Source organism: Daucus carota, chromosome 4 (genome assembly GCF_001625215.2).
Source record: "Daucus carota subsp. sativus chromosome 4, DH1 v3.0, whole genome shotgun sequence".
Classification (NCBI taxonomy): Eukaryota; Viridiplantae; Streptophyta; class Magnoliopsida; order Apiales; family Apiaceae; genus Daucus; species Daucus carota.
Genome location: NC_030384.2, coordinates 27,068,219 through 27,094,724, shown reverse-complemented (window position 1 = coordinate 27,094,724; position 26,506 = coordinate 27,068,219). Strand labels below are relative to the sequence as shown.

General features: G+C 38.7%; 2 protein-coding genes across 2 annotated transcripts; both read right to left on the bottom strand.

Annotated features, from left to right (window-relative positions):
- Window positions 1–1,180: 1,180 nt before the first annotated feature.
- Window positions 1,181–3,098, bottom strand: LOC108218103 (protein NUCLEAR FUSION DEFECTIVE 4). Its single transcript, XM_017391024.2, has one exon. The coding sequence runs from the start codon at window positions 3,041–3,043 to the stop codon at window positions 1,340–1,342; it is 1,704 nt and encodes a 567-aa protein (XP_017246513.1). The 5' UTR covers window positions 3,044–3,098; the 3' UTR covers window positions 1,181–1,339.
- Window positions 3,099–10,470: 7,372 nt separating this feature from the next.
- LOC108217798 (protein NUCLEAR FUSION DEFECTIVE 4) lies at window positions 10,471–12,608 on the bottom strand. The gene has a single exon (XM_017390688.2). The coding sequence runs from the start codon at window positions 12,382–12,384 to the stop codon at window positions 10,687–10,689; it is 1,698 nt and encodes a 565-aa protein (XP_017246177.1). The 5' UTR covers window positions 12,385–12,608; the 3' UTR covers window positions 10,471–10,686.
- Between the last annotated feature and the right edge of the window lie 13,898 nt (window positions 12,609–26,506).

The window sequence follows — 26,506 nt, the reverse complement described above, 5'->3', positions numbered from 1 at the left end:
ATATATATATATATATATATATATATATATATATATATATATATATATATATATATATATTGTGACAACAATATATACGAGTTTAGCTTAATTTTTTGTTGAATTCTTCTTCAACTACGCATTTTTTCCGATTGTGTTTAAAACCTCTATCTGTGCTAATTCTTCTATGAGTACTCAAATCACTATATTTTGGGGTTAAATCTCAAAGTGCTCACTCAAGTGAAAGGCTGATATCAAATTTGAATATTAACGGACCGTATTCAAGTGCTTTACTATTCGAGTTCAATTAACTTGTTGGGAAGCTGTCTCCATAACGCCCTTACTTCACTATAGCAGACTCTTCATACATGGCTGATATTTGAAGAAGCACATTGTTCTCCAGTACAGTTTGCCTAGCTTCTGCACATTTGCATCTCACTTCTGTCAATATTGTAGGCTCCTAATTATATTGATCTATAGACTTATGTCTATGTTTAATCTTGCCATTTTAGTAAAAAATAATTTACTAGTACAATTTCAGAAAATTCAAATGTGAAAACACCCTTTATTAATTGTTATAAAGATAAAAACATATTACACCATTTATTTCCTAAACTAATCTGAATTTGTATTTTGGTCAATGTATCTATTTCCTAAACTATCCACATTGGTTCCCAAGGATACTATTTTATCTGAACTATCCACATTGTTTCACAAGGATACTATTTTATCTGATATCTCATGTTTAACCCCCGTCCATCTATAATCTTAAGATATTAGAGAAATGTCCCAAATGAATCTTATGCTATATTTCAACACTCCCACTCACTCGAAATCCTATTTTTGGGTTGAAGAGTGGATCACGGACGCCCATTTTTTGGGTGTTAGAGAATGCCCCAAGTGGATCTTATGCTATATTTCAACACATTCCGTTTTTCATGTACAATGAACAAAATTTACCTTTTATTTTAAAAAGATTCATGTCACTCTCGGTTCATCAAGATAAAACACGACTATCATGCATATATTGAACGTTTTTCTAATTTAATGAACAAAATTTACCTTTTATTAAAAAAAACATGATTCTCGGTTCATCAAGATAAAACGACAAATCATGATTCTAAGTTCATGAAGATACAACGACAATCATAACGGACAATTACATCACAATAGAGCGCAAACGTGCAATGATCTGCGCCGCCAAACTTTATGTATAGAATTCCAAAGTCTTACATAGTATTGTGCAACGATCTGCGCCGCTATACTATGTATAGAATTTCAAAGACTTGCATAATATTGCACTAACGAACATATGTCGTCGATAAAATTAAACAGCAAACAAAGGTAATCTAATTTGTAGTTACTCTTCTTGTGCTTCAGTTTCTTTTCCAAACTTCTTGTATATGTCCCCTTTGTAATACTCTCGAGTTCTGAAGACCAAAACCAACGAAGAAAAAGCTCCAAAACATGCAGCAGCTGCCAAAATACTGAAAGATTTCCTGTAACAATGAGCTCCAATACATGTCAGTTCCTCACCTGATGATCTGTGCATATTTTTCCGAGCAAGATCTTTCATTGCTTCATGATCATACATGACTCCAGTAATCCTCACGTTTAACAAGTACGAACCCACTGGAATGGCCAACCCGCCAAAATTGAACAATGTAGCAAAGTACTTAAGACCAAAGAGCTCAGATATTATAGCATTGAATAATAGATACTGCGCTCCAAATGAGAAACCAATAATTACGGATGCCAAATACACTGAGCCCGGAACAGGGAAGGCCACAAGGAGGTGACCGACACATATTAAGAAGAGGCAGATTGTAATCATAAGAGGCCTGGGAAATTTGAATTTAATTAGAAGTTTTTCCGAGAGCAGACCAGCAGATATCCTTCCAAAGTAGCTCCATACGTTTACTAGCGATACAAATGTATTAATCGTTTGTGTCGGATATCCTAGTGACTCTCCAATTTGACCCAAGTTATCAATTAAAGTTAAGCCAGAGCCAAGTCCACAAGCTGTTGAAATTAGCAAAATTAACATGTCTACACTGAATATTGCTTGTAAAATTGTGTAGTCTTCTCCTCTTGGTGGCTTATCAAGAATATTAGAGAAACAGGATTTTCTTTCCATTTCTTCTGATCTTGGAGTGGATTGTGCTGGAATCTCGATCTTTTCATTTTTAGGACTACTAGGAATTCTGTTTTGGTTCCAGAGATGCAACTCTTCTCGGTACACAATAAAAAGAGGGAAGAATAGTAGACCACAAACTAAAGTAGCACTTGCATCATAAGCAATTGGCGGAAAATTAGGTACTAGTTTTTGAGTTATGGTCATGACCATGATAAAACAAGCTAATGCAATTGATACATATAGGAACTGGTACAGAACTCTGACCTCATTTGGCTGCGTACCCGTTTTAATGGTCCGGACTGTATAGACAAAAACCAGTGATAGTGCAGCCGGAAACCATGCAATCAGGAGGATGAGAGACTGAGGATCATTCCCATAAAGGGCCAAGTAAATTTGTGTCATGATAGCTCCACTTAGTCCCGCAAATCCCTTCAAGAGACCTAACAAAACCCCGCGATTCTCAGGAAAATTTTTCACACAAGTGACAAGAGCTCCCGTGTTTGCAAAATTGAGAGAATTGGCTGCAATGCACATGTAAGTACACATTTGCCACACTTTTGGCTTTGCTATTTTTCCCGAAACCGCAAGCCATATCACAAAGTAGCCCACAAAATTCAGAGACCAGCCGATTAGAAGAACAAACCAAACTGGAGTTACCTCTGCAATCAAGCCCGAAAATAGCCCAACACTTCCGCCAAGATCCTTGAAGAATCCAATCAGATTAAGTGTTGTCTGATCATAGCCTAAAGAAGCTTTGATCTCCTTGGAATAAATCCCAAAGATATAGCCACCACCTACACCAGCCAAAATTGTTAAGGATGCAAAAAGTGCGAGCCATCGGCCTCGAAGAACTTGTAATGCAAACTCAAGCCTGCTGCCTTTAGCAGCAGCCCTCGAGTCCTCTGCCAATCTTCCCTCGATATTCATGTTATTATCAAGCACTAACTATGTCCCCAAACAGTAGTCAAGCAAGAACTCTTTTTAACTAGAGGAATGAGAAGCTTATTAAGTAGCACATATGTCAGTAGGATTGGAAGTTCATAAATATTTTCATCAACCAACTATAATAATAAGTGTCACAGTCAAATCAGTATCATATGCAATTTTGTTTGGTTGTCTACTGATATTTCTAAAAATGGTGTCATAAGATTACTATTTGAGTATATTGAGAAGATTTGGATTTACCATTAAAGGGCATTTACTTTGGCTAAAATATTCACCGCTCCTCTTTCACACTTTACACACAACAAACATACCTAGAGGAATTCCAAAGTTTTCCTATAAACTCCTCGGTCTGTTTTAAAACAATGGACGATTAATTTTTTGACACATATTTCTAAGACAACTGGTCGCATATTTAAAATTATTATTTTTAAAATTTTTTATTAATAAAAATTAAACTTGTAATTTAATTCACAAAAAGAAAATTTGAAAAATATTAATTATAACTATGCAACTTAAAAATATGTGAAAAAATGAAGTGTCAATTATTTGAAAATAAAGAGAGTATAATTGAGATTATTTTGCCAAACATAGTATTGCATGAGTGTTTGGTGGTTCTTAAAACGTCAAAGACCTCTAAATATTTCTTATTTTTGAGTAGCCGCGGATTATCCCTTAATTCAAACACACACATATGAAATCATATTCCCCTTTTCTACACTTCTTATATTATCCTGAAACTTAATTAGTTACAATTTAAACTTATTATTATTACAAATATAACGAAAAATTATAAATATTATTGTTTGAATTGATTTAGTGAATATTTATAAATATTCTATCATGTTGGAGTTACTTTAACACAATAAAAGAGTATATGTTATATGTGTGTGTGTTCATAATTACATCATATGTCATCCAACTTTCTCCCACCATTCTTTCAACTATTATCCAACTTCAATAGTTACCCCATCCCACAACCAACAACCCCCAAAATCTATAAGCTAAAAATACATTTTTCAGCTTATAATCAAACATGTTTTTTATATTCATTAAGTAATTTTAATTATTAAAATTTAAACATAGTTGATTTTGTCATTGCGATTCGATACTACTTTGAATTTTTCATATATTCCCTTTGACAATCTTGATAAACTTGGCAGATTGATTTTCAATTGATTTTTGAGTTATCGTTAGAGTTGATCAAATTTTATATATTTAATAAACTTAAATGTCATTTTTTTATGTATCATTTTTTATTTTAGAAATTTCTACTCATTGGGTTTGGTCATTGTAGAGCATTAATGATTTATGATGACATCTTAACCCAACACACGAGTGGCAAATTTCTCTTGAAAAACAATCTGGTATTTCAAGGTCTCACCAACTCAGCTAAAAAGTTTTAAAAAATAAATTGATAGCTAAATTTTCATTCTTATGATTTCTTTTATGGATATCAACACTTATTCTATTATTTAAAGTTGAATTGTAATTCAATTGTTTTTGCTATTGATATAAGCAGTATTGGTGTGTGGGTAACGCTGGACTGTTATCTTATATGTTTTAGCAAAATATTGAATATGTTATATACATAGATTGCAATAATGTATGATCGTGTATGTAGGTAGGTTCAATTATATTGTATTTTACAGATACAACCTTATATTGTATATAAAACACACTGTAAGTGCTTCACATACGATCTTTAAACTAATCTTATACTTAATTCGCACAAATATTTTATTTAATCAACACATAGTTCTTACTTAATTAGAAAATGTATTGTACTTACTCCGCACACATATAATGTGTTGATTTACATTATATTGTATTTAATATAAAGAAAATAAATGACTTTTCAATCCTTATCTTGGTTGAAGTCAATTTTGATCACAAACTAAGCTTAGGGATTGTATTTATAAATAGATATTTAGATAGAGATAATGAGAACACAACTTGGGTTTTTATGATTTTGGGATTGAGCTTTAGAGTATTGTAATAAATAATGATTTTATGATCATCTCTCAAGATGCCTACATGCCTATTTACAGGGATCAAGTCGATGTAGTTTATTTCAAATGCACTGACGAAGAGTAAAGTATATTATGAAAATCTTTATAGGATTTTAGATGTCGTATAGGATTTCCATCACATTCTTCATCAGACTAATAAACCCATTGTAGAGCCCATAATATATCTTAGTTGGCCCTAAAATTTGTCCGTTCATCGTCAATGGGTACCCCTTAAATTGACTTATGTTGATGTCGATGAGGTTTTTGAGCTTGGATTGTCACTGTCATAACCATCATCGACAAGAGAGTACTTTGTGGACTAATAAAATTATGTTAGGTATGAGGCGTAGGTAAAATTGATAACTATAGCATGATATACTATCAACACCATCATCGACAAGAGTAATTCGGGCCAAATAAATTATGTCACCAACGACAGATATTCTCTGTACCATGATATACTATCAACAAGGCCCTAGAATTTTATGAAAATATTTTATATAAAATTCTCATTTTTGTAGCCATTCAGTAGTAATGTAAAATTTCTATCACCAATGCAATTCAGGCGTAAAGCTCATGTTTGATCATAATTTTTTGTACATGTAAGTGAAAGTAATGCCTTAGACAGTGATCATGTCTTTGTGTATAAAAAAAGTGTTGTATTGTCAATACTACTGATAACATACTCTTTTCTTTTCACTTAGATGAATTTTTTAATGGATACATTTTTGCCCATCAACTACATATGATATTGTTTTCCATTCACTAATATCACGACCAAGATCATGATAACTAATACCATCTTTGTAATCAGGGCATTAAAGTGTTGCGTCCGTCATCAAGTTATATAGCCAAACTCAGTTGGCCATCGACAAAACATCACTCAAATTGAATTATAATGATGACCATCGGGCTACGATTACGCCATTATGAACTCATCAGTATTGTACTTGTTGGAAAAAGGTTTTGAGAGCCAACATATTTATATCTGCTGACGATCCATGTTATAAAATATCCAAGTCATGATATGGCATCAAAAAGTTCCCAAAATTTTAGAACAATATTGTCTTAAGATTTTTATTTTGTTAGTTTTCAACAAAAATATAATTGGACTCTTATGACCCACTAGAATTATATCTTCACTTGTCTTTAATATCAATACTTATCTTGTGGTAGCTCAGGTGATATGAAGTCCTTAACAGTGAGGTAATTAATAAAATATAGTGTCATGCCGCCGACATAGAATTTGTATTTTGACCTTTGTATTTCGTAGCAGTGTACATCATTAAGTACACAAGAATTATTCATGATATTCGGTATGGTGAGTAAATACACAAAAATTGCTTATGATCTTCGGTAGGATGGGTAGCTAAAAAAAATTACCTCATGTCGACGGCTCCTTCTTATTCTTATCTTGATTTTTATAGCTATTGATCACTAAAATTACCATATATTCATGTAGAAACTTTCACTGACCGTTTTCTACATGAAAAACTGACTTTGAGATCTTTCTGACGGTAACAATTTTATTTCTAATAAAGTTTGTACTCCACGAAGTCAAACCATATGCAATTTTCAAATTTCTTATTTTTAACACTTGCTTCTTCTTCTTACTTGATTTTTGTTTATTTTTCTTTCTTATCAATTTTGTACCTTTTGAATTCACTATCATCAGCGTTACAAAATCAAAACACCAAGTTCTCGTAATAACAATAATCATACACACACACACACACACACATATATATATATATAGATAGATATATATCAACATATGTGAAAGAAATTGAAATTTAATTAATAAATTAATAACTCAGAAAGTGTTCTTAACAAACAGGATATCTAAATAAATATTTGAATATATATCATTCCAAGATAGATAGATTATTAGATATTCAAACTTAGATGATGATGATGATTATCACCTAATTATACTTCAATAACTTAGTAATATTCCAAGTTTTTCCTGAATGGCATAACATTCAGAGTCTCGAGTATGTCGGTCCCGTAGGATGCTCGAAATTGTCAAGTGTTTGTCTGATGAAGGCTGGATTTTCGGTCGGAGTTATAGGTCCTTGAGGGATACAAAGAGGAAGGAGATAGCCACGTGAAGGGAGGTGGTTGGTGACGGCCGTGGCGGCTCAGCCGTGGGTTTTAAAAAAAGATGGAAAGGAGAACAGGGTAGTGGGATGTACTTTTTCACAATAAACAGTGGCAGTGTATATTACATACGGAAGAAAAGAATATAAATAGATGATATCATGTTTGCGTAGGGATCCATATGAAAACTTCGGTTGTGCACGATTGACTATTGAAACACAACTTGTTTCCTACTACAAAACCCCTCCTTCCCTTATCCTAGTGCAGAGATCGCAATGACCGGAACTGAACTTAGAAAATGATCTAAGTTTGAACGCCCTGTGGTCATTCTGTGGATATGGCAACTCTACCCTGCTTGAGAAAGTAATTTTTTTTTTTGTTAAGTTATACACATTTTTCTTTAGCGCTACTATAATCAAATGAAAAGTGGTAAATTCTAGTATTTTTGATAATATATCTAGATTTTTAAAACACATTTACTATGTGGGTGTAGGGCTGAGCAAAACCGAACCGAAACCGAAAAACCGAACCGAACCGTGCAATTCTGGTTAGGTTCGGTTTTTATTTTTCTTAAAATTTCGGTTAATTCGGTTTTGAGTTATTAACCGAATTACAATCCGGTTCGGTTCGGTTATTAAAATTATAAATTCGGTTATAACCGAAATAACCGAAATATATATGTATTATTTTTAAATTATATATATAAATATAAAATATACAAATAGTTAATACTTAACTTAATAGAAAATGAGATACAGTCATACAGATCAGAGTACATCATTACAGACTTACACAAACACAAGTTACACAACCCTAATTACACGCTCTCCCGCCTCCCGCCGACAGTCGTCACTAGCCGCGCCCACCGACTTCAACTCTTCAAGAATCAAATCCTAGTGCTGACTGCTCCTTTTATACAAACTAGGCATTTGAATTTCTAATAGCTTGATTTTCAGATGTTGGCATGTGACTATGACTCCGTGAATAGGCTGCTGGTCATCATGGATTGCAGGAGTCTCATGTGCATCATGTTAGAGTGGTAGAACATATCACTATTTTGTGAATATTTAATCGCTATTTTGATTTTTCATAATGTTGTTTTTTCAAAAAAAAAGTTTATAAAATTCGGTTATTTCATAACCGAAACCGAATTATTTCGGTTCGGTTTCAGTTCGGTTTAACAGGTAATTCGGTTCGGTTCGGTTTAATAGAAAAATTGAATTTCGATTATCGGTTATTTCGGTTCGGTTCGGTTTTGAACCGAACCGACCGAATGCTCAGCCCTATGTGGATGTTTGGGAGTGAAGCTTCTGGGCTAGGGATAGGCACGGGGCCACTTCGGGGGCGGGGAGTGCTATCCCTGACCCCGATCCCCGAATTCAATACCCCTACCCGACCCCGCCCCGAACCCCGAACGGGGATTATTTTCCTCCCCGATCCCCGCCCCGAACGGGGAACGAGGATCCCCGCAGGGTTTCGGGGAATTTTATTTTTTAATAAAAAAATAATAATTTTATAATATATAATATACTTTCTAGTTAAAAAACACACTACTAACTCCTAATATAATAATAAAATTAATATTATCTTATATTTTCAGCATCAAATCATATTAAAATTGATTTCTAATATAAATAAACAACAATTTAAATAATAAAATATATTATACGACAATATATTTATAATCAATCAATAAAAATAAAGATTATTTTTTACTTTTAATTATATTATAAAGTTCATCTATTTCTAGTAATATATTTAGTATAATATATATAAATATTATATATATATATATATATATAATCGGGGTCGGGGATCGGGGCGGTGAGACACCAATCCCCGACCCCGCCCCGATCCCCGAATTTTTTATAAACCTTTCCCCGATCCCCGATCCCCGCCCCCGAAAAATTCCCCGAATCCCCGACCCGAACGGGGCGGGGATCGGGTCGGGATCGAGCGGGGCGAGATAAATGCCCATCCCTATTCTGGGCTTTAAAGCCTAGAAGCCCACTTGCCCTTTTTTGTTGGCATTTTGGCAAATGAAATGAAGCACTTAATAAAAACAAAAAAAAAAGTCCAGAAAAGAAGCTACAGATTCTGGCTTTTCTTAAGACTTGACTTCTGCTTCTTTTAGTTGCGCTTCCTCCTCTTGGCTTGCTTTGTTCGTTTTTTATTTATGCTGATCGCTGCCTACTTCATGATATCTTCAATCCAAATATTAGGTGATTAAATGTAACGAATTCTTTTTTAAAACTTTTGTCTTCAATTATATGAAAATATATTAATATTATATGATATAAATATTATGAGAGACAAAGCAAACCAAAACCCAATTTTTTATATAATATAAATATTAATCTAATATAATATTTTCATCAACTTTTCTCAATTTATTTCGTAAATATCAAATAATTATATTACAAAACTACGAAACTATACCAACTTATAAGTTAAGTTATCGAAACACTTAAAAACTTATAAGTCACGGTATCAAACACTTATAACAGCTTATAAGTCCAAACCAACTTCTCACTTCTAATCCACTTCTTCAATTTAAGCAATAAGTCACTTCTTTTAAGCTAGGCAAACAACCCCTATATATATGTTTTTAAAAATCTAAATGCACACATTCACGATTCTCATTCTCACCAACCATCTAAATGCCCCCAAGATTATCCCACAGCTGCAGTGTATTACACGTCAATAAGCCATTGCAGTTCAAGTTATCACAACATAACCGCATAGAAAAGATCAGTAAAAAAACAAACAATATCTGTGTGTAACAGAATACAAGTAGTGTACATGCCGAATAAGCAGATATTTCATTTCTTAACTAAGATCCGAGGACAAATTCTTTATAACTGGCAAGGTAGAAGATAATTTATAAGGTAATTATAAGCTTAATTTTAGACAAGAAGTGTTCTAGCTATACTGAGACCTCAACCTGTAAATCTTCGCGATGGTAATTCTAGTGTACTTATATGTGGCTGATCTCTCTGTTTTGGCTTTTAGATCTTCTGAATGGTAGTTGTAGTGTGCTTATATGTAACTGATCTCTCTGTTTTTGGCTTTTAGATTTTCCGAAAGCCATACGAGATTGAGCACTTCTGGGAGTCCCCACGCTTATTTCCCTTCCAACTATTGGAGAAGAAGCAAGAAGCAATAAATTAGCCAACATATCAAACGATTATTTACAGACTATCCCCCATAAGATTTTCAGACAATGAGTAAAAAGATAATGTTGCACTACTGTTCAGTAAGATTAATACTTTTTTACTTGATAGTTTTGCAGACAGATCATAAAGGTGAAATATGATATCATGGATAATATAACTAGTAATATTACACTAAATGATTACACCAGGATAGAAGACATTGGAGCAACAAGCTGCGCCGCTCATCCTTCCAGGATGGCACACTATTCCTCGTGTGGTATTGCGTAAACACAGATACAGGATGCACAGTATTAAACATCAATTGAGTAAAACAATCAAGTGAAGCAAGTCTGATTTCTAGTTATCCTTCTTGAGCTTCAGTTTCGGCTCTAAACTTCTTGTATATGTCACCTTTATAAAATTCTCGAGTTCTGAACACCAAAATCAATGAAGCAAAAGCTCCAAAAGATGCAGCAGCAGCCAAAATTATGAAAGCTTTCATGTAACAATGAGTACCGATACAAGTCAGTTCCCCACTCAATGACCTGTGCCCATTTTTCCGCGCAAGATCTTTTAATGCTTCATGATCATACAAAACGCCTGTGATCTTCACATTTAATAGATACGAGCCAACTGGACTCGCCAACTGCCCCACGTTGAACAATGTAGCATAATGCTTGAGGCCAAAGAGCTCAGAAATGATAGCATTAAGTAATGGAAACTGTGCTCCAAATGAAAAACCAATGATTACAGATGCCACGTACACAGAACCTGGGACGGGGAAGGCTATAAGGAGGTGACCGACACATGACAAAAAGAGGAAGAGTGTGATCATAAGAGGCCTGGGAAATTTGAATTTAACTAGAAGTTTTTCGGAGATCAGACCAGCAAAGATCCTTCCAAAGTAGTTCCAGATGCTCACTAAAGATACAAATGCATTTATGCTTTTTGTTGGATAGCCTAGTGACTCTCCAATTTGACCCAAGTTATCGATTGCAGTTAAGTTTGAGCCAATTCCACAAGCTGTTGAAATTAGAACAATTAGCATGTCCACACTGAGTAGTGCTTGTAAGATTGTGTAATTTTCTCCCCTTGGTGGCTTATTAAGAATCTCAGAGAAAAAAGATGTTTTTGGCATTTCTTCTGATGTGGTAGTTTGTGCAGGAATAACGATCCTTACATCGTTAGGATTAGTGGAAATCCTCTTTTGTTTCCAGAGAAATAACTCTTTCCGGAACACAATAAAAAGAGGGAAAATGAGTAGACCACATACTAAAGTAGCACTTGCATCATAAGCAACCGGGGGAAAAGTTATCAGTTTCTGAGTTATGGTCATGACCATGATAAACAAGGCTAATACAATTGATACATATAGAAACTGGTACAGAACCCTGACCTCATTTTGCTGCCTACCAGCATTAATAGTCCGGATTGTGTAGACGAAAAGCATTGATATTGCAGCCGGAAGCCACGCAATAAGGAGGATGAGAGACTGAGGATCATTCCCATAAAGGGCCAAGTAAATTTGTGTCATGATAGCTCCACTTAGTCCAGCAAATCCCTTCAAAAGACCTAACAACACTCCACGGTCCTCTGGAAAGTTCTTAACACATGTGACAAGAACTCCAGTGTTTGCGAAGTTGAGAGAATTGGCTCCAATGCACATGTAAGTACACATCTGCCACACTTTCGGCTTTGCTATTTTGCCAGTAACAGCGAGCCATATGACAAAGTAACCAACAAAATTCAGAGACGAACCAATCAGCAGAAGGAACCAGGTTGGAGTTACTTCAGCAATTAAGCCTGAGATGATCCCAATATTTGAGCCAAGATCCTTAAAGAAACCAATTAGATTGAGCGTGCTCTGGTCATAGCCTAAAGAAGCTTTAATCTCCTTGGAATAAATTCCAAACAGATAAGTACTTCCTACAGTAGCCATGATTGTAAATGATGCATATAGAGAGAGCCATCGGCCCCGAAAAACGTGTAATGCAAACTCAAGCCGGCTACCTTTTGCAGCAGAAGCTGTGTTTTCTGGCAATGTTAGCTCTGAGGTCATGATACTACTAATTTAAAAGAAAACAATAAACACTAACCTAACAAGAATCTTATAAATAGAGCATTGACAACGCGATAGCTAGCACGTAAAACATCAGTGTGTGGTTGAGAAATCTAGCACTTCAAAATCTTCTGTTCAGAATCTTTTTTATGTAACAAAGACGAAAAAATCAGTGTCCTAATCAAATGAGTGTCACAAATTGCTGGTATATCCACTGATTCATTTGTTAGGTGAGTTAGGCTTATGTTCTTAATTATCCAGAAATGGAGTTTATACATTTGATTATAACCTCACAAATAGTATCTTTCAAGGATTGATAATTTCAAGTTCAGGCACAAATAAAGGCTGAAATTGATTTCCAAAAGCATTGGGGGTCCTTGGCACTTAAATTCCTTATCACCATAGCAATGATTCTTTTGATTCCATTCAAACACATTTTTACACCCAATAACTAGGCTGTGGTATCCTATATATCCTCCATCCTAACACATTTCACCATATGATAAGTTGTTGCCAATTTGTCAACTTTAGAGCTTGTATTGTTTCTTTTTAGCACTTTCTAAGAGCATCTGACGCTAGAAATCCTTAACAAAAAATGTAGGTGCCATGCTATGAATAGGAAATATAGGTATTATATAGAAAAAGAGGCACTTCAAAGAAGCGTTTCCCCTAAAAAATTTATGGGCCAGTTTGTATTCAAAAAGTAGAAGCTGCTTCTTGCTTCCGTTTTTCTCGTAAATAAGTAGAAGCACTTTTAAAAAACTGAGAATGCTAGCTTTTCTCTCAGAACTTCTGCTTTTTTTTCCAAACACTTTATTAACTTATTTACTTATCACTTCTAATCCACTTCTTTATTTTAACCACAAAATCAATTTTTTAAATTTGTCCAAAAAACCCCATATACTAAATATATTTAACAAACCTGATGGGAGTTGAAATTGAAGCAAATTGTGACAAGATCATCTGTCATTTATTACTGTATTTTATTTTCAAATATTTTTTTCCCCAAATTTTAGTCTGGGATGTTTGATTGGTTCATTCACATTAATATATTATACTCCACCATCTAATAAAAATCAGTCATTTATTTGTAACGTTATTTGAACTCCAAGATCTTATTATGACGAGAATCCTACTAATGTATTCCAAATCACAGGTCTAGAAATTGAATCCTATCTCGGAGAGCTTTGATAAGCTATCATCTTTTTATCTGCCATCAAAAACTCACTGGTACTCTTCATCTTATCGATGATATTCATGGTCATATGGAATAAATTCACTCAAATGTAAAGTTATTATAGTTCCAGCATTATGGTATAAGACTGATTGCATTTTTACTAATTAATTATGTGCATGATTTACAGATTGCTTGTTGAGCTCTTATATAGTTATATGATCACGATAAACACATACTAATAAACTAAAGTGAGGGAATTTACTTTTGAAAGAGTAAAATATACATAAATGAATTAGATTCTACCGATCAATCTAGCGAATCAGATACTACCATATATCAGACGCTCAATATTACTTTCACGTTTGGGAACATCCACACTACCCGAAAAGTATAACCCTTTTTTCCCTCGCTTTCTAAAAATTAGTGGATGTGCGAGTAGTAATTTAATTTAGACAAGCAAGTAGCCGGTTTCAACGTTTAGTCATTATTATTGTACAAATTAATTTGGTCGGTAATGATCGGCTAAAATGATATAAATATTGATAAAGTGAAATTAACTCAACTTGTAATACATTTTGTTCGGATAATATTAGCTACAATGTTTTTTTTTATATTTTAAAAATAATATGATATTATTATTTAAGATTTTTATAAATATAATATATAATATTTATTATGATTATAAATGATTTGAAATCTTCCTACAAATTTATAAAGATTCGACTTATATAACTGATTTAACAATTACATAATTATCAAGACATTAATATTGATCTAATTTTTGAGAATCTTATTCTTAAAAATTTTATCCCAATTGTTGATAGAGGAATTTGGTAATCAACAAAGATGAGGTTCATGGCCGGAATCAAGATCTGTGACGGTGGTTTTGGTCGCCGGAGAGTGGTGGTTGTTTGTTTTAGGGGGTGGCTGAGATTAGGGTTTTGAGTTGGTCTCACGTGCTCTCAACTCATGATCCCCCAATGTGCCTACGTACCCCTATATTTATAGGGGATCAAGCCATACGTAGTTCTATGGAACCAGGAGTCCTAGTTTGATCAGGACTAGGCCTCTTGGCAATAAGGTCGGAGATAGGCCGAAGGCCCATCTTGGAGAATCCTACTCCTGTTAGAATTAGTCTTGAGTATGACTACCTCAGACTCCTAATCCAAATAGATCACGGATTCAACGATATCTCCACTACGAGAGATAGCATCTACCACGACTCTTATGGAGAAGTTATCTGGGGGAGCCATGACTAACCCCTCGAGGTACAGGGACACGTCCTCACCTCTCGGTGAGGTCTTCATCTTCAAACAAGGTAGACAAGGAGCCAAATTACACGATCGTCTCAATCCCCCGATGAGGGCTAACTCACCAGAATACAGGATCCAGACATATGATCGGCCTTCGTGTTACCCCGGAGGGCCTTCAAGAGCCATGATCACCTCAAGCCCCCACACGAGGGTTAACTCGGCAGATAGCAGGATTGAGGATTGTAGATCATGCCCGGATGAGCCCGGGAACTATCAGATGAGCCTGACAACTACCAAATGAGCTTGGTAACTAGTCTTCATATCCCTCGGAAGGGTCGTCACGGAGACTCACTCATCCTCTTTCTTTCATCATGTATTTCATAACTATGCCTCTTCTGAGTCAAAGGACGCGCCCTGATAGGGAGGACGTGTCCTTCCCAATTCCCGTCTTCATCCCTATTTACTGGACAAGAGACCGCACCTCCCGGGCCATGTCTGGGGAGGGCGCGTCCTTCCCTTATCTTGTCTTCAATCCTCCTTACTGGACAAGAGACCGCACCTCCCGGGCCATGTCTGGGGAGGCCGCGTCCTCCCCTCCACATGATATACAAAAACGGCTACAACACCTCGGAAGAGTCGTCGTATCCCCCGGAGGGGTCGTCATATCCCCCCGGAGGGGTAGGTCTTCCTATCCCCGGAGGGACGGTCTTCGTCTCCCTCGGAAGGGTTGTCTCAGCGAATGTACACTCTCCCATAAGAAGAGCCTTCTTACAACACATCAGACAGGTCCTCCTTTAACATGAGGTCGCGCCCCCGGGGAGGCGAGCACACCCCGTTAAAGGCACGCCCTTGGTCTTCATCTCATTGTCAACTTCTTACAAGGGACGTGCCCCTCGGTCACCTCCGAAGAGGGCGTGCCCTCCTCCACATATTACAGGACGTGGGTGGACGGAGGTCGGTCGCGTCTCTCCATCAACACTCTCAAGTAAGGCGTCCCTCCTTGTGACTCGGAGGACGCGTCCTTTTCAAGCAACACCAAGGGTTGGTCGCGTCCTCCCTTTATAAGCAGGAGGACGCCTCCTCTTCACGCAACACCAAGGGTCGATCGCATCCTCCCCTTATAAGCAGGAGGACGCCTCCTCTTCATGGGACACGTGTGACCTGGAGGACACATCCCTCCTTCCGACGCGGAGGATGCGTCCTCTTCATTAAGATACGCAACATCGGCGGATCAGTCGCGTCACGGAGGGCTGCGCCCTTCCGTTCAGACTAGTCTCTTCAAGGGTCGGTCGCGTCCTCACTTTATAAGCAGGAGGACGCGTCCTTCCTTTATATAGGACTCTTAGCCCAATTCATGTCTTACTTAGTTAAACTAAGTACATACTTGGCCCAACAGGGACCTAGCCAAATTTGGCTATAACAAGTACTCCCCAAATTTTCTTGATATTGGAGATATCAGGGAAATTTTTACTCCATACCACACATCCTCTTCCGAGAGCGCGTCCGCGCATAGAGGCGTGACGTAAGCCACTTCTATTCCTCGACATTCCAAGATGCAGGCTGTGCACAAGCCTTGCATGTATATAATGTCGGTGTCTTTGATCATTTAGCAAAGTTGCTAAGCATGAGGCTGTCGCGTCTTCTTGATGTGTTCATAAATAATAAGCAATCTTTATGTAGACAAAAGAAAACAGGGGGCGCGGCCTATCTGTCGTTGACAGTGGCGCAGCTTCGCTTATTCCTTCCAAAGGACACATTCAACCATAACATTCGCGCCAATGAACTTCAACAAAAAAAGGGCGCGCCTTCGCTGTGCGAAGGTTTGTGGCTTTTTCTATTTTTTTTTTTTAGCCTTAGTGCGTCCATGGTACCTGGGAATAGTAAATATAAGGCGCGACTTACAGAGTGGAGCTGCCTTGGTATAACATGACCCCTTTTAATTCTTTTTGTTAAAGAATTGCCTAAGCAGAGGGCGCGGCTGATGGCGCTGCCTTGCAATATTTCTTTTCTTTCAAGGACTGTATAAGCAGAGGGCGCAGCCTTACTTGTAATGTGGGCTCTTTTGATCTTTTCCAAGGATTAAGTAGAGGGCGCGGCCTTTGGCGCAGCTTTACTTTTTCACGCGTGAATCACTTGCTTAAGAAAATCAAGAGGACCACTCCCCAGTCCATACATCTTCCCATATGGGGCATCACGAATCTTATCGTGGTTTACATAACTCCGGTGCATCGCACAGGTCCCAGAGCTCATAGCTCAATGGGGAATGAATAGTATAAAATGTTATCCAGAACATATCATGGATATGTAAGATCCAGAGCGTATCATGGATGCGCAAGTATAATGTCCAGAGCGTATCATGGATGCGCAAATATAGTATCCGGAGCGTATCATGGATATGTAAATAATCATAGCATCCAGAGTAGATCGTGGATGACATCCAGAGCGTATCATGGATGGATAAAATTCATAGTACCCAGAGCTGGTCATGGATAATTTGGTAACCTTTGAAAGGCCTTAAGTGTACCTTGATCAAAGACCTTGCAGGTATCATGCTACGTTCCTGTAGAACGGAGGGCACGCCCTCATCAAGATGGACAGCTCCTTTAGCATGTTGGACTTGACCTGCACTTTATCATGTATACGACTTAATACTGATGGTCAGTGTTACCTCACGACGCGCCCTGTTAGGGGAAGACGCGTCCTCCCAAATTATCAACCCTGGAAACATGACTTTGGAACTCGGGGTGCGTCCAACTAGGAGGAGGCGCGTCTTTGAAGCATCTCCCTTCTCAACCTTATTATCCTGGGGGCGCGCCCTCATGCGCTTCCTCAAGTGATGAGTACTTCCGAGAGGGCGCGCCCCAGGGAGGGACGTGACCTCTTCAAGACTAGTGAGCTCCTTCCTGAGTATGTTTGTCTTCACAAAATATCATATGAAGCAATTAATGCATCAGACATACCAGAGGGCGCGCCCTGTCAGTGGGAGGCGCGCAATTCGTTCTCTGATAGAATACTGGTTGGATATGGCGTACCCCTTTAGGAGGGCGCGCCTTGTTGGAGGAAAGTGCGACTACTCCTCACGGAGAAGAGGTGTACTCCTCTTAAAGGTAACACCATATTACCTGTGAATTTACACATGTAGTAGTCTTAGGGAACCAAATACTGGGGGAGTTTAGTATTTACCTGAGGGCGCGCCCGGTCAGGGGAAGGCGCGCATCCTTTCGACTTTTCGAGCTAGGTTCCATCTCAATAGCTCGCCCTTCGTAACTTTCCCGTTCATATCATCACATGTGGTCAGGCCTTCAACATGCGCCTCTCGCGAACCTCAAATTACTTGCTCTGGGGAGGGCGCGCCCCTTCAGAAAACCTTTGAGGCTTCCAGGGAGGCGATCTCCTTCTCGTAAAGACTCAAACCACAACAGACTTGTTAGCAATAACATGCGAAAGCATTGTGAGAATCTTACCCGGAGGTGCGCCTTCTTCGGAGGTGTTAGGGAATTCGTTCCTCACGGTGGTAGTCGAGCACCACATCACTTGGAGGCGTACCCTGTCAGGGGGAGGTGTACCCTGTCCAGGGGAGGTGTACTCTATCCGGGGGAGGTGTACCCTGTCCAGGGGAGGTGTACCCTGTCCGGGGGAGGTGTACCCTGTCCGGGGGAGGTGTACTCTGTCCGGGGGAGGTGTACTCTCTTCGTAGGTGTTAGGTCTCCGAAAATCGCATCCTTCGCTGACTCCCCGGTCCAGAATACCTTGTTCGCATATTAGGTTACCTCCTAGAATTTCGTTGATGATCGTCCTCCTTCAAACTCCCGATGGAGATATCGTCCTTTTCTGGAGAAGTAGATGAAGGTCTCCTCTTCTCTTGTGTTCTAGCCATCGCCCTCCCGGAAAATGCTCCGCCTCTACGTGCGAATCTCCGTCATGTGACATCTCTTCCTCCTAAGATGAAGATCTTGAATAGCCCCTCCTTCTAGCGCCAATTTGTTGATAGAGGAATTTGGTAATCAACAAAGATGAGGTTCATGGCCGGAATCAAGATCTGTGACGGTGGTTTTGGTCGCCGGAGAGTGGTGGTTGTTTGTTTTAGGGGGTGGCTGAGATTAGGGTTTTGAGTTGGTCTCACGTGCTCTCAACTCATGATCCCCCAATGTGCCTACGTACCCCTATATTTATAGGGGATCAAGCCATACGTAGTTCTATGGAACCAGGAGTCCTAGTTTGATCAGGACTAGGCCTCTTGGCAATAAGGTCGGAGATAGGCCGAAGGCCCATCTTGGAGAATCCTACTCCTGTTAGAATTAGTCTTGAGTATGACTACCTCAGACTCCTAATCCAAATAGATCACGGATTCAACGATATCTCCACTACGAGAGATAGCATCTACCACGACTCTTATGGAGAAGTTATCTGGGGGAGCCATGACTAACCCCTCGAGGTACAGGGACACGTCCTCACCTCTCGGTGAGGTCTTCATCTTCAAACAAGGTAGACAAGGAGCCAAATTACACGATCGTCTCAATCCCCCGATGAGGGCTAACTCACCAGAATACAGGATCCAGACATATGATCGGCCTTCGTGTTACCCCGGAGGGCCTTCAAGAGCCATGATCACCTCAAGCCCCCACACGAGGGTTAACTCGGCAGATAGCAGGATTGAGGATTGTAGATCATGCCCGGATGAGCCCGGGAACTATCAGATGAGCCTGACAACTACCAAATGAGCTTGGTAACTAGTCTTCATATCCCTCGGAAGGGTCGTCACGGAGACTCACTCATCCTCTTTCTTTCATCATGTATTTCATAACTATGCCTCTTCTGAGTCAAAGGACGCGCCCTGATAGGGAGGACGTGTCCTTCCCAATTCCCGTCTTCATCCCTATTTACTGGACAAGAGACCGCACCTCCCGGGCCATGTCTGGGGAGGGCGCGTCCTTCCCTTATCTTGTCTTCAATCCTCCTTACTGGACAAGAGACCGCACCTCCCGGGCCATGTCTGGGGAGGCCGCGTCCTCCCCTCCACATGATATACAAAAACGGCTACAACACCTCGGAAGAGTCGTCGTATCCCCCGGAGGGGTCGTCATATCCCCCCGGAGGGGTAGGTCTTCCTATCCCCGGAGGGACGGTCTTCGTCTCCCTCGGAAGGGTTGTCTCAGCGAATGTACACTCTCCCATAAGAAGAGCCTTCTTACAACACATCAGACAGGTCCTCCTTTAACATGAGGTCGCGCCCCCGGGGAGGCGAGCACACCCCGTTAAAGGCACGCCCTTGGTCTTCATCTCATTGTCAACTTCTTACAAGGGACGTGCCCCTCGGTCACCTCCGAAGAGGGCGTGCCCTCCTCCACATATTACAGGACGTGGGTGGACGGAGGTCGGTCGCGTCTCTCCATCAACACTCTCAAGTAAGGCGTCCCTCCTTGTGACTCGGAGGACGCGTCCTTTTCAAGCAACACCAAGGGTTGGTCGCGTCCTCCCTTTATAAGCAGGAGGACGCCTCCTCTTCACGCAACACCAAGGGTCGATCGCATCCTCCCCTTATAAGCAGGAGGACGCCTCCTCTTCATGGGACACGTGTGACCTGGAGGACACATCCCTCCTTCCGACGCGGAGGATGCGTCCTCTTCATTAAGATACGCAACATCGGCGGATCAGTCGCGTCACGGAGGGCTGCGCCCTTCCGTTCAGACTAGTCTCTTCAAGGGTCGGTCGCGTCCTCACTTTATAAGCAGGAGGACGCGTCCTTCCTTTATATAGGACTCTTAGCCCAATTCATGTCTTACTTAGTTAAACTAAGTACATACTTGGCCCAACAGGGACCTAGCCAAATTTGGCTATAACACCAATTACTACATATTAATATTAATCTAACGTTTGTGAATTAGTTCCGGAACAGTGTATGAGTTCAAAATTTTTGTATTTAGCTTCTTTAAATATTATGTTTAATTGCTATCTCGGACTTTAAAATCTAGATATAGTATATGTGTGAATTATGATCGTTGGAATATATAGATGAGAATTCTATGTGTTATATGTCTTTTATGTGAAATATTTGTCATTTGTTATTGATTTCATACTTTATAATTCGATTGTCTTTGTAATATTATTTTTAACTAGATTTGTTACTGATTTATTTGTTCCCGATTCAGTTGGATAAATAATTAACTTAGTTGATAAATTTATGTGACTTATCATGTGATATTTGATTACTTTTGACCGTATAGAGCTATTTTATCTTGTCGTGAATTTATGATTTTGTATCATTTATAGATGATCTTGTAGTATTTAGCTTCTCGTTTCCTCTTGTCTCTTTCTTTCTTTCATTTCTTCAACAGATCTTTTTGTGCTTTTTAGCTGAGTTTTCTTTTCAAACATTAAAATCTTAATGACTAAACTTCTGAGCTACATTTTTTTTGCATCAATTTCTGAATATTTAGATTTTTTATCTAAATTATGTGAGACATCTTTACATTCTCTCTGGTTATGAAAGACTTTCTTGTATGAAAAAAACTATTCCTTTCGGTATTATATTATGATAAAATTCATTTTTAAAGTTTTGTGCCAAGAATTTTTTTAAAAAAAAAAATCATATCGTAATTGGAATATATTAATCATCATTACGGTAATGATATTATATTGAATAAGTAAATATCATTATATCTTGGTGTTTGATAATAAATAAGAGAGCTTACTGTCAAAAAACTCATTAATCTTTTCACTACTTTGCTAATTAACCAATAACGTTTTTTACTAACAAGTTTAACCAACAATCTTTTTAAAACTAAGTAAATTTTAACCATGGTTAATTTAAAATCTCACATGGCTGATGTTTGCCACATCACTACTCCTCCTACTTGCCACATGTAAATTATAAAAAAATAACAATAAAATCAATAATTCATTAAAATCAAAATATCAAAAGAACGGCGATGATGAGTTACAGGTGGCGGAGGGGTGCGAGTTTCGCTGGGATTGTGTCGACGCTGCGGCGGCAAAGCCGCCAGTGGCGTTTATGAGCAGAAGAAGAAGGGACGCTGCTGAGCAACATCGATTGGGGTCGATTGTGTTGGTCGAAACTGGTGGCGTTGGTTTGGATTTGAAACGGCGACGAGTTATTGGGGAGGGGTGGATGTTGAAGGCTTTGTAAGAGAGAATAGAGACCGATTTTGAATGTCCAGGAGAAACGGTGACTATGTGATTGATAAAAGGCCTGAGTAGGGGTGTGTTGTAGCAGTTGAGATGGCCTGGTTTCGGTCACGGAATATGCAGGTTCGGGGTTGCAGTCACGAGAGAGAAGAGAGGGGTGGAGGAGTTGGTGATGGCTGATCGCTGACAGCCGGTGGTGGTGTAGGTAGAGAGCTGTGGGGCTGTTTTTAGGCGACCGAATTGAAGTTGTGGAGTTGTGTTGTACCCTGTCGATGTACATATGTGTGTGTTTGACTGGGGAATTGTGGTGATAGAGGGAAATCAGAAATCAGGGTTATAGTAGGGTATGTTCAAGTGAATGATTTGAACGAATTTGTGGTTTTTATGTTCGAATTATAAAAGGAATTTATGAATTTTTATGTCCGGATGATTCGAAAAATTTATGAATTTTGTCGTATTAATTTTATTTTATGAATTTATAGCATGCAATAGAATTTGTTGCATTGTAATTATACTCGTACTCAGTTACTTTGAATGGAAAAAAATTGAATAGAATTTTTTTGACAATATCAGGTTGTTTGTTGGTTATTTGGGCAAACTAACTAGTCTAATTAATCTTCCGTGCCACGTGGACTATCTTGGTTTGCCACATCAGTTGTCATAACCATGATTAGTCCATTAACCGCTTTTTTGCATGATTTTGAAAAGATTGTTGGTTAAACTTGTTAGTAAAAAATGTTGTTGGTTGATTAGCAAAATAGTGAAAAGGTTGATTAAAACAACGATGTGAGATGAAAAGGATCAGGGCCGCCTTTAGGATTCGGGTGCCCTAGGCGAGATTTGAAAATGATGCCCCACATTTATATGTATATTTTTCTTACACATGTATTAATTTAAAATATTATATAACTTATATAGTTCCCAGCACTCATATGCTGAGTGGCCTTTATCAAACACATAATCTTTGCACCATTGGATCATATCACAGACGGTTAGGATTTTAAATAGATTTCGCATGTCCAACACTTACAAAGCGTTGTAAGATAGCTATACGACTAGCAAACAACGCTTTTTAAACACTGTAAGCACAGGTTGTACACAAAAATATATATAAGCGCTGAAGAACTACATGTTTACAAAGGGAGGAACAAACTGATTGTTGCTGCTGCTGCAAAAACAATTACAACTTATTAGGAAAAATATAATTACCGGTGCGCCTTGGCTGCTTGTTATGCAGCAAGCAATATTGATTGTCGAATTATTGATAAAGTTATTCTTTGAACCAGAAGAATTTTAGTTGTATGTTTCCTCAATTTCAACTTGTTTTTGGATTTACTAGTAATCCCATTATGTCAAAAGATCATTTCCGCTAGTACAAGCAATGCCTCATATATATGCCAAGACCATGATCATAAACTAAATAGTCACAAGAGTTCTTTGAGATACGTATGTTCATGTGATAACCCATTATCCCCATTGATTTGGTATGAGTCAATCTTACTTAATTATCCAAGGAATCCCACCCCAAGTAAATCACTTGAAGCCCTCAAATCCAATACATATCTGAGTATATACATATATCTTGTATATATTTATGAATTATCGTCATAGCAGGAGTATCTATCCTTTAATTCGTGGATAAAAGATAGGTAAAATACTCTAAGTCTATTTCCAATTCGTCCTCCAAAAAACAAAAAAGAAGAGTGCCACCAAAACTCTGCTAGGCTTCTGCCCAGGCGGTTGCAGCTCCGCCAGCTGAATCCACTTAATTGCAAGGGTGTGATAATCCCTGGCAAGGATAGTCAGAGAACTTTTCCGGATGAAGCCCCATCTTGAGGGAAGTCTTCTTTAAATTTTTGATGCAAGCCTTCACGCCTTCTTATACGACCTTGGGGTCAATCATGAACTCGATATCCTTTATCCGAATAATTTAATGGACTATAAATAAGGTCGAGGCATTTTATGGCACAACATATTCATATAACTGAAATTCAGCGGTGAACATGGTCAAAATCTGTGTTGTTAATGAATACGACGGGAATACCTTATCATTATTTGTTAAGGATGAGCACGAATAACAAGAGAAGATTATTTTGAAAACGAAACCAAGGTCCAGTGATGTTGGTATGAATATATGTTGGAAAACAAGACTATTATAGCAACATAGTGGCAGTTATATATCATATTATACAAGCCAAGGCCAAGCAAATCGAAACAAAACGTGAAGGTAAAAAGCATGCATATCAGTGACTGCAAGAGGAAAGAAAGAATAGAATATATACCCGTAACCATAGCTTATGCAGACTGATAACGAAACAGAAGCCAACAACAGGTACAACACAGAACACAAAAGATCAGCTGAGTCGTCAGGCCTTATACGAAGACCTGACTGCTCTTGAAGAGATAGTTGCCCCCACCTGCTGCGTTGGGATGCTTGCAACACCTCCTCCAGGATAAAACAGCTCCGAGCTTTGGCTAAGCAGCACCTCCAAAGCTCAACAACGACTGACTCCTCACTCGCCGGAAAACAACTACTGACTGACTGTGTTTGGGAGAGAGAGCAGAGAGGAAGAAGAGAAGAGAATGTAGGGTGTGGTGTGTAAAACTCAGCAGCTTAGTCCTCTATTTATACTAGAGGCTAAGTGTAACTGACCACCCCGAATTTAATATATGAATTAAACTGCACATTTAAAATAAATCAAAACTGACGATTTATTATAATGTAACAGCTGATATATTAATCCACACATTAAACCAGCCGTTTTATATATATATATATTTTAATTTCTGAATATATATCATCAGTTACAAGTCCAGGTTCATTGTATCTGACTTAGCCCAATTATGCAATCCGACCCAGTCCAATTGAGCCCAACAGACACAACCCAGCCCAACTGATAAATAAATTCTAATTAAAATATTATATTAAACCAATACGAAATAAAATTCCCCGCCCAGGTCGCCTCGCGTACGCGAGACGCCGAGACATTCGCCCAAATCGCCCTTCGACCCGACCCGTGTCGTGTCGTGTCGTGTCGTGACGTGCCGAGCCGAGCCGAGGCGAGGCGTGGCGGGGCGGGGCGGCGGCGGCGGCGCGCGCGTGGGCTCGTGAGAACACCACGCACCATAACACACCTTAGTAGTTGTGCACTACCCATGTGTGTTATACTATATAAAGCCAACACCCCCTTTATTTCTTTCAATGTGGGACAAACAACATTCTCAAACACAAGCTCTCTCAAGCTACTAACTTCAACTTCATTTCTCTTATGGATTTCATTAAGAAAATTCTTAAACCCATACATGAAAGTTTAAGTTCCGATATCTAGAAACAACTTCCAATCATTAGATTATGGAATTAACAACAAGAACATAATAAAATTATGAGCTTAAAACTCCATTTTCTAACAATCCCCCACAAATCCATACAGAAATGCGTTTCAGGTTTCTCATCATGACTTGTTTTTCAGAGTCGGTACCCTTCCGGGTTTGAACCCTCCTAAGTTCTCTACTTCAATGGCTACCGGATTCAGATGGAATGTTTCACCTTGAATCTTAATCCGTTGGGTGTAACCACTTTCCATAGACAACGACAAGTCAACGACTATGGAGCCAATCTACGGCTTTGAGACATTAATGGTCATGTCTCGATCCTGTTCGTCGAATGCTTCAAGGAATAACCCTTTCCTCTAATTGCGACCACACAATTACATTCGCTTAGCTGGGCATCTCCAGAGATATACTGCTAATATCTCGTCTAACGACTTGATCCCATTCAGAGTTGTATCACTCTTACTTTCTTAGCAGTCACAGTACCTTCTAGGTTTACAGGGGATAGACTCAGATACATGAGTATCATCTATGTAGCAAAGGTACTACCAATTCACCCTTACAGCTTGTTATTACCACATTGAATACACTTCGAGGGATCTCCTCTCATGTGTATTGGGTTCCCACTGTTGATGAATTATGATGGGTTGACAGTCCCATCCCCAACCTTGACTTAAGGACTACTGCAGGTTCCAGTCCTTTAGTCAAAGGATCAGCTATATTATTCTGAGTTCCTATGAACTCTATAGCTATAATCCTGTCAGACACTAACCCCCTTATAGACTTAAGTCTAACTTGGATGTGTCTCTTTGTTTTAGCATTATGCTTTTTACTGCTAATCTTGTCAATAGTTGTTCGACTATCACAATGAATAGCAATCGCAGGAAGCGGTCTGCTTACTACAGGTAACGTGGACATAAGCCCATGTAGCCATTCAGCCTCCGTCCCAGTGGCATCAAGTGCACACAACTCAGCCTCAAATGTCGACCGAGTCACAATAGTCTGTCTAGTCGACTTCCAGGACACTGCTCCACCCGCAAGGGTAAACACATATCCAGTCACTCCATTGGAACCAGACTTCTTAGCTATCCAACTTGCATCACTGTACCCTTCAAGTACACCAGGAAACCTCCTGTAGTGTAAACTAAGGTACATTGTGCCTTTCAGATATCTAAGTACTCTATCAAGAGCATCCCAATGAGTTCTGTTTGGACAG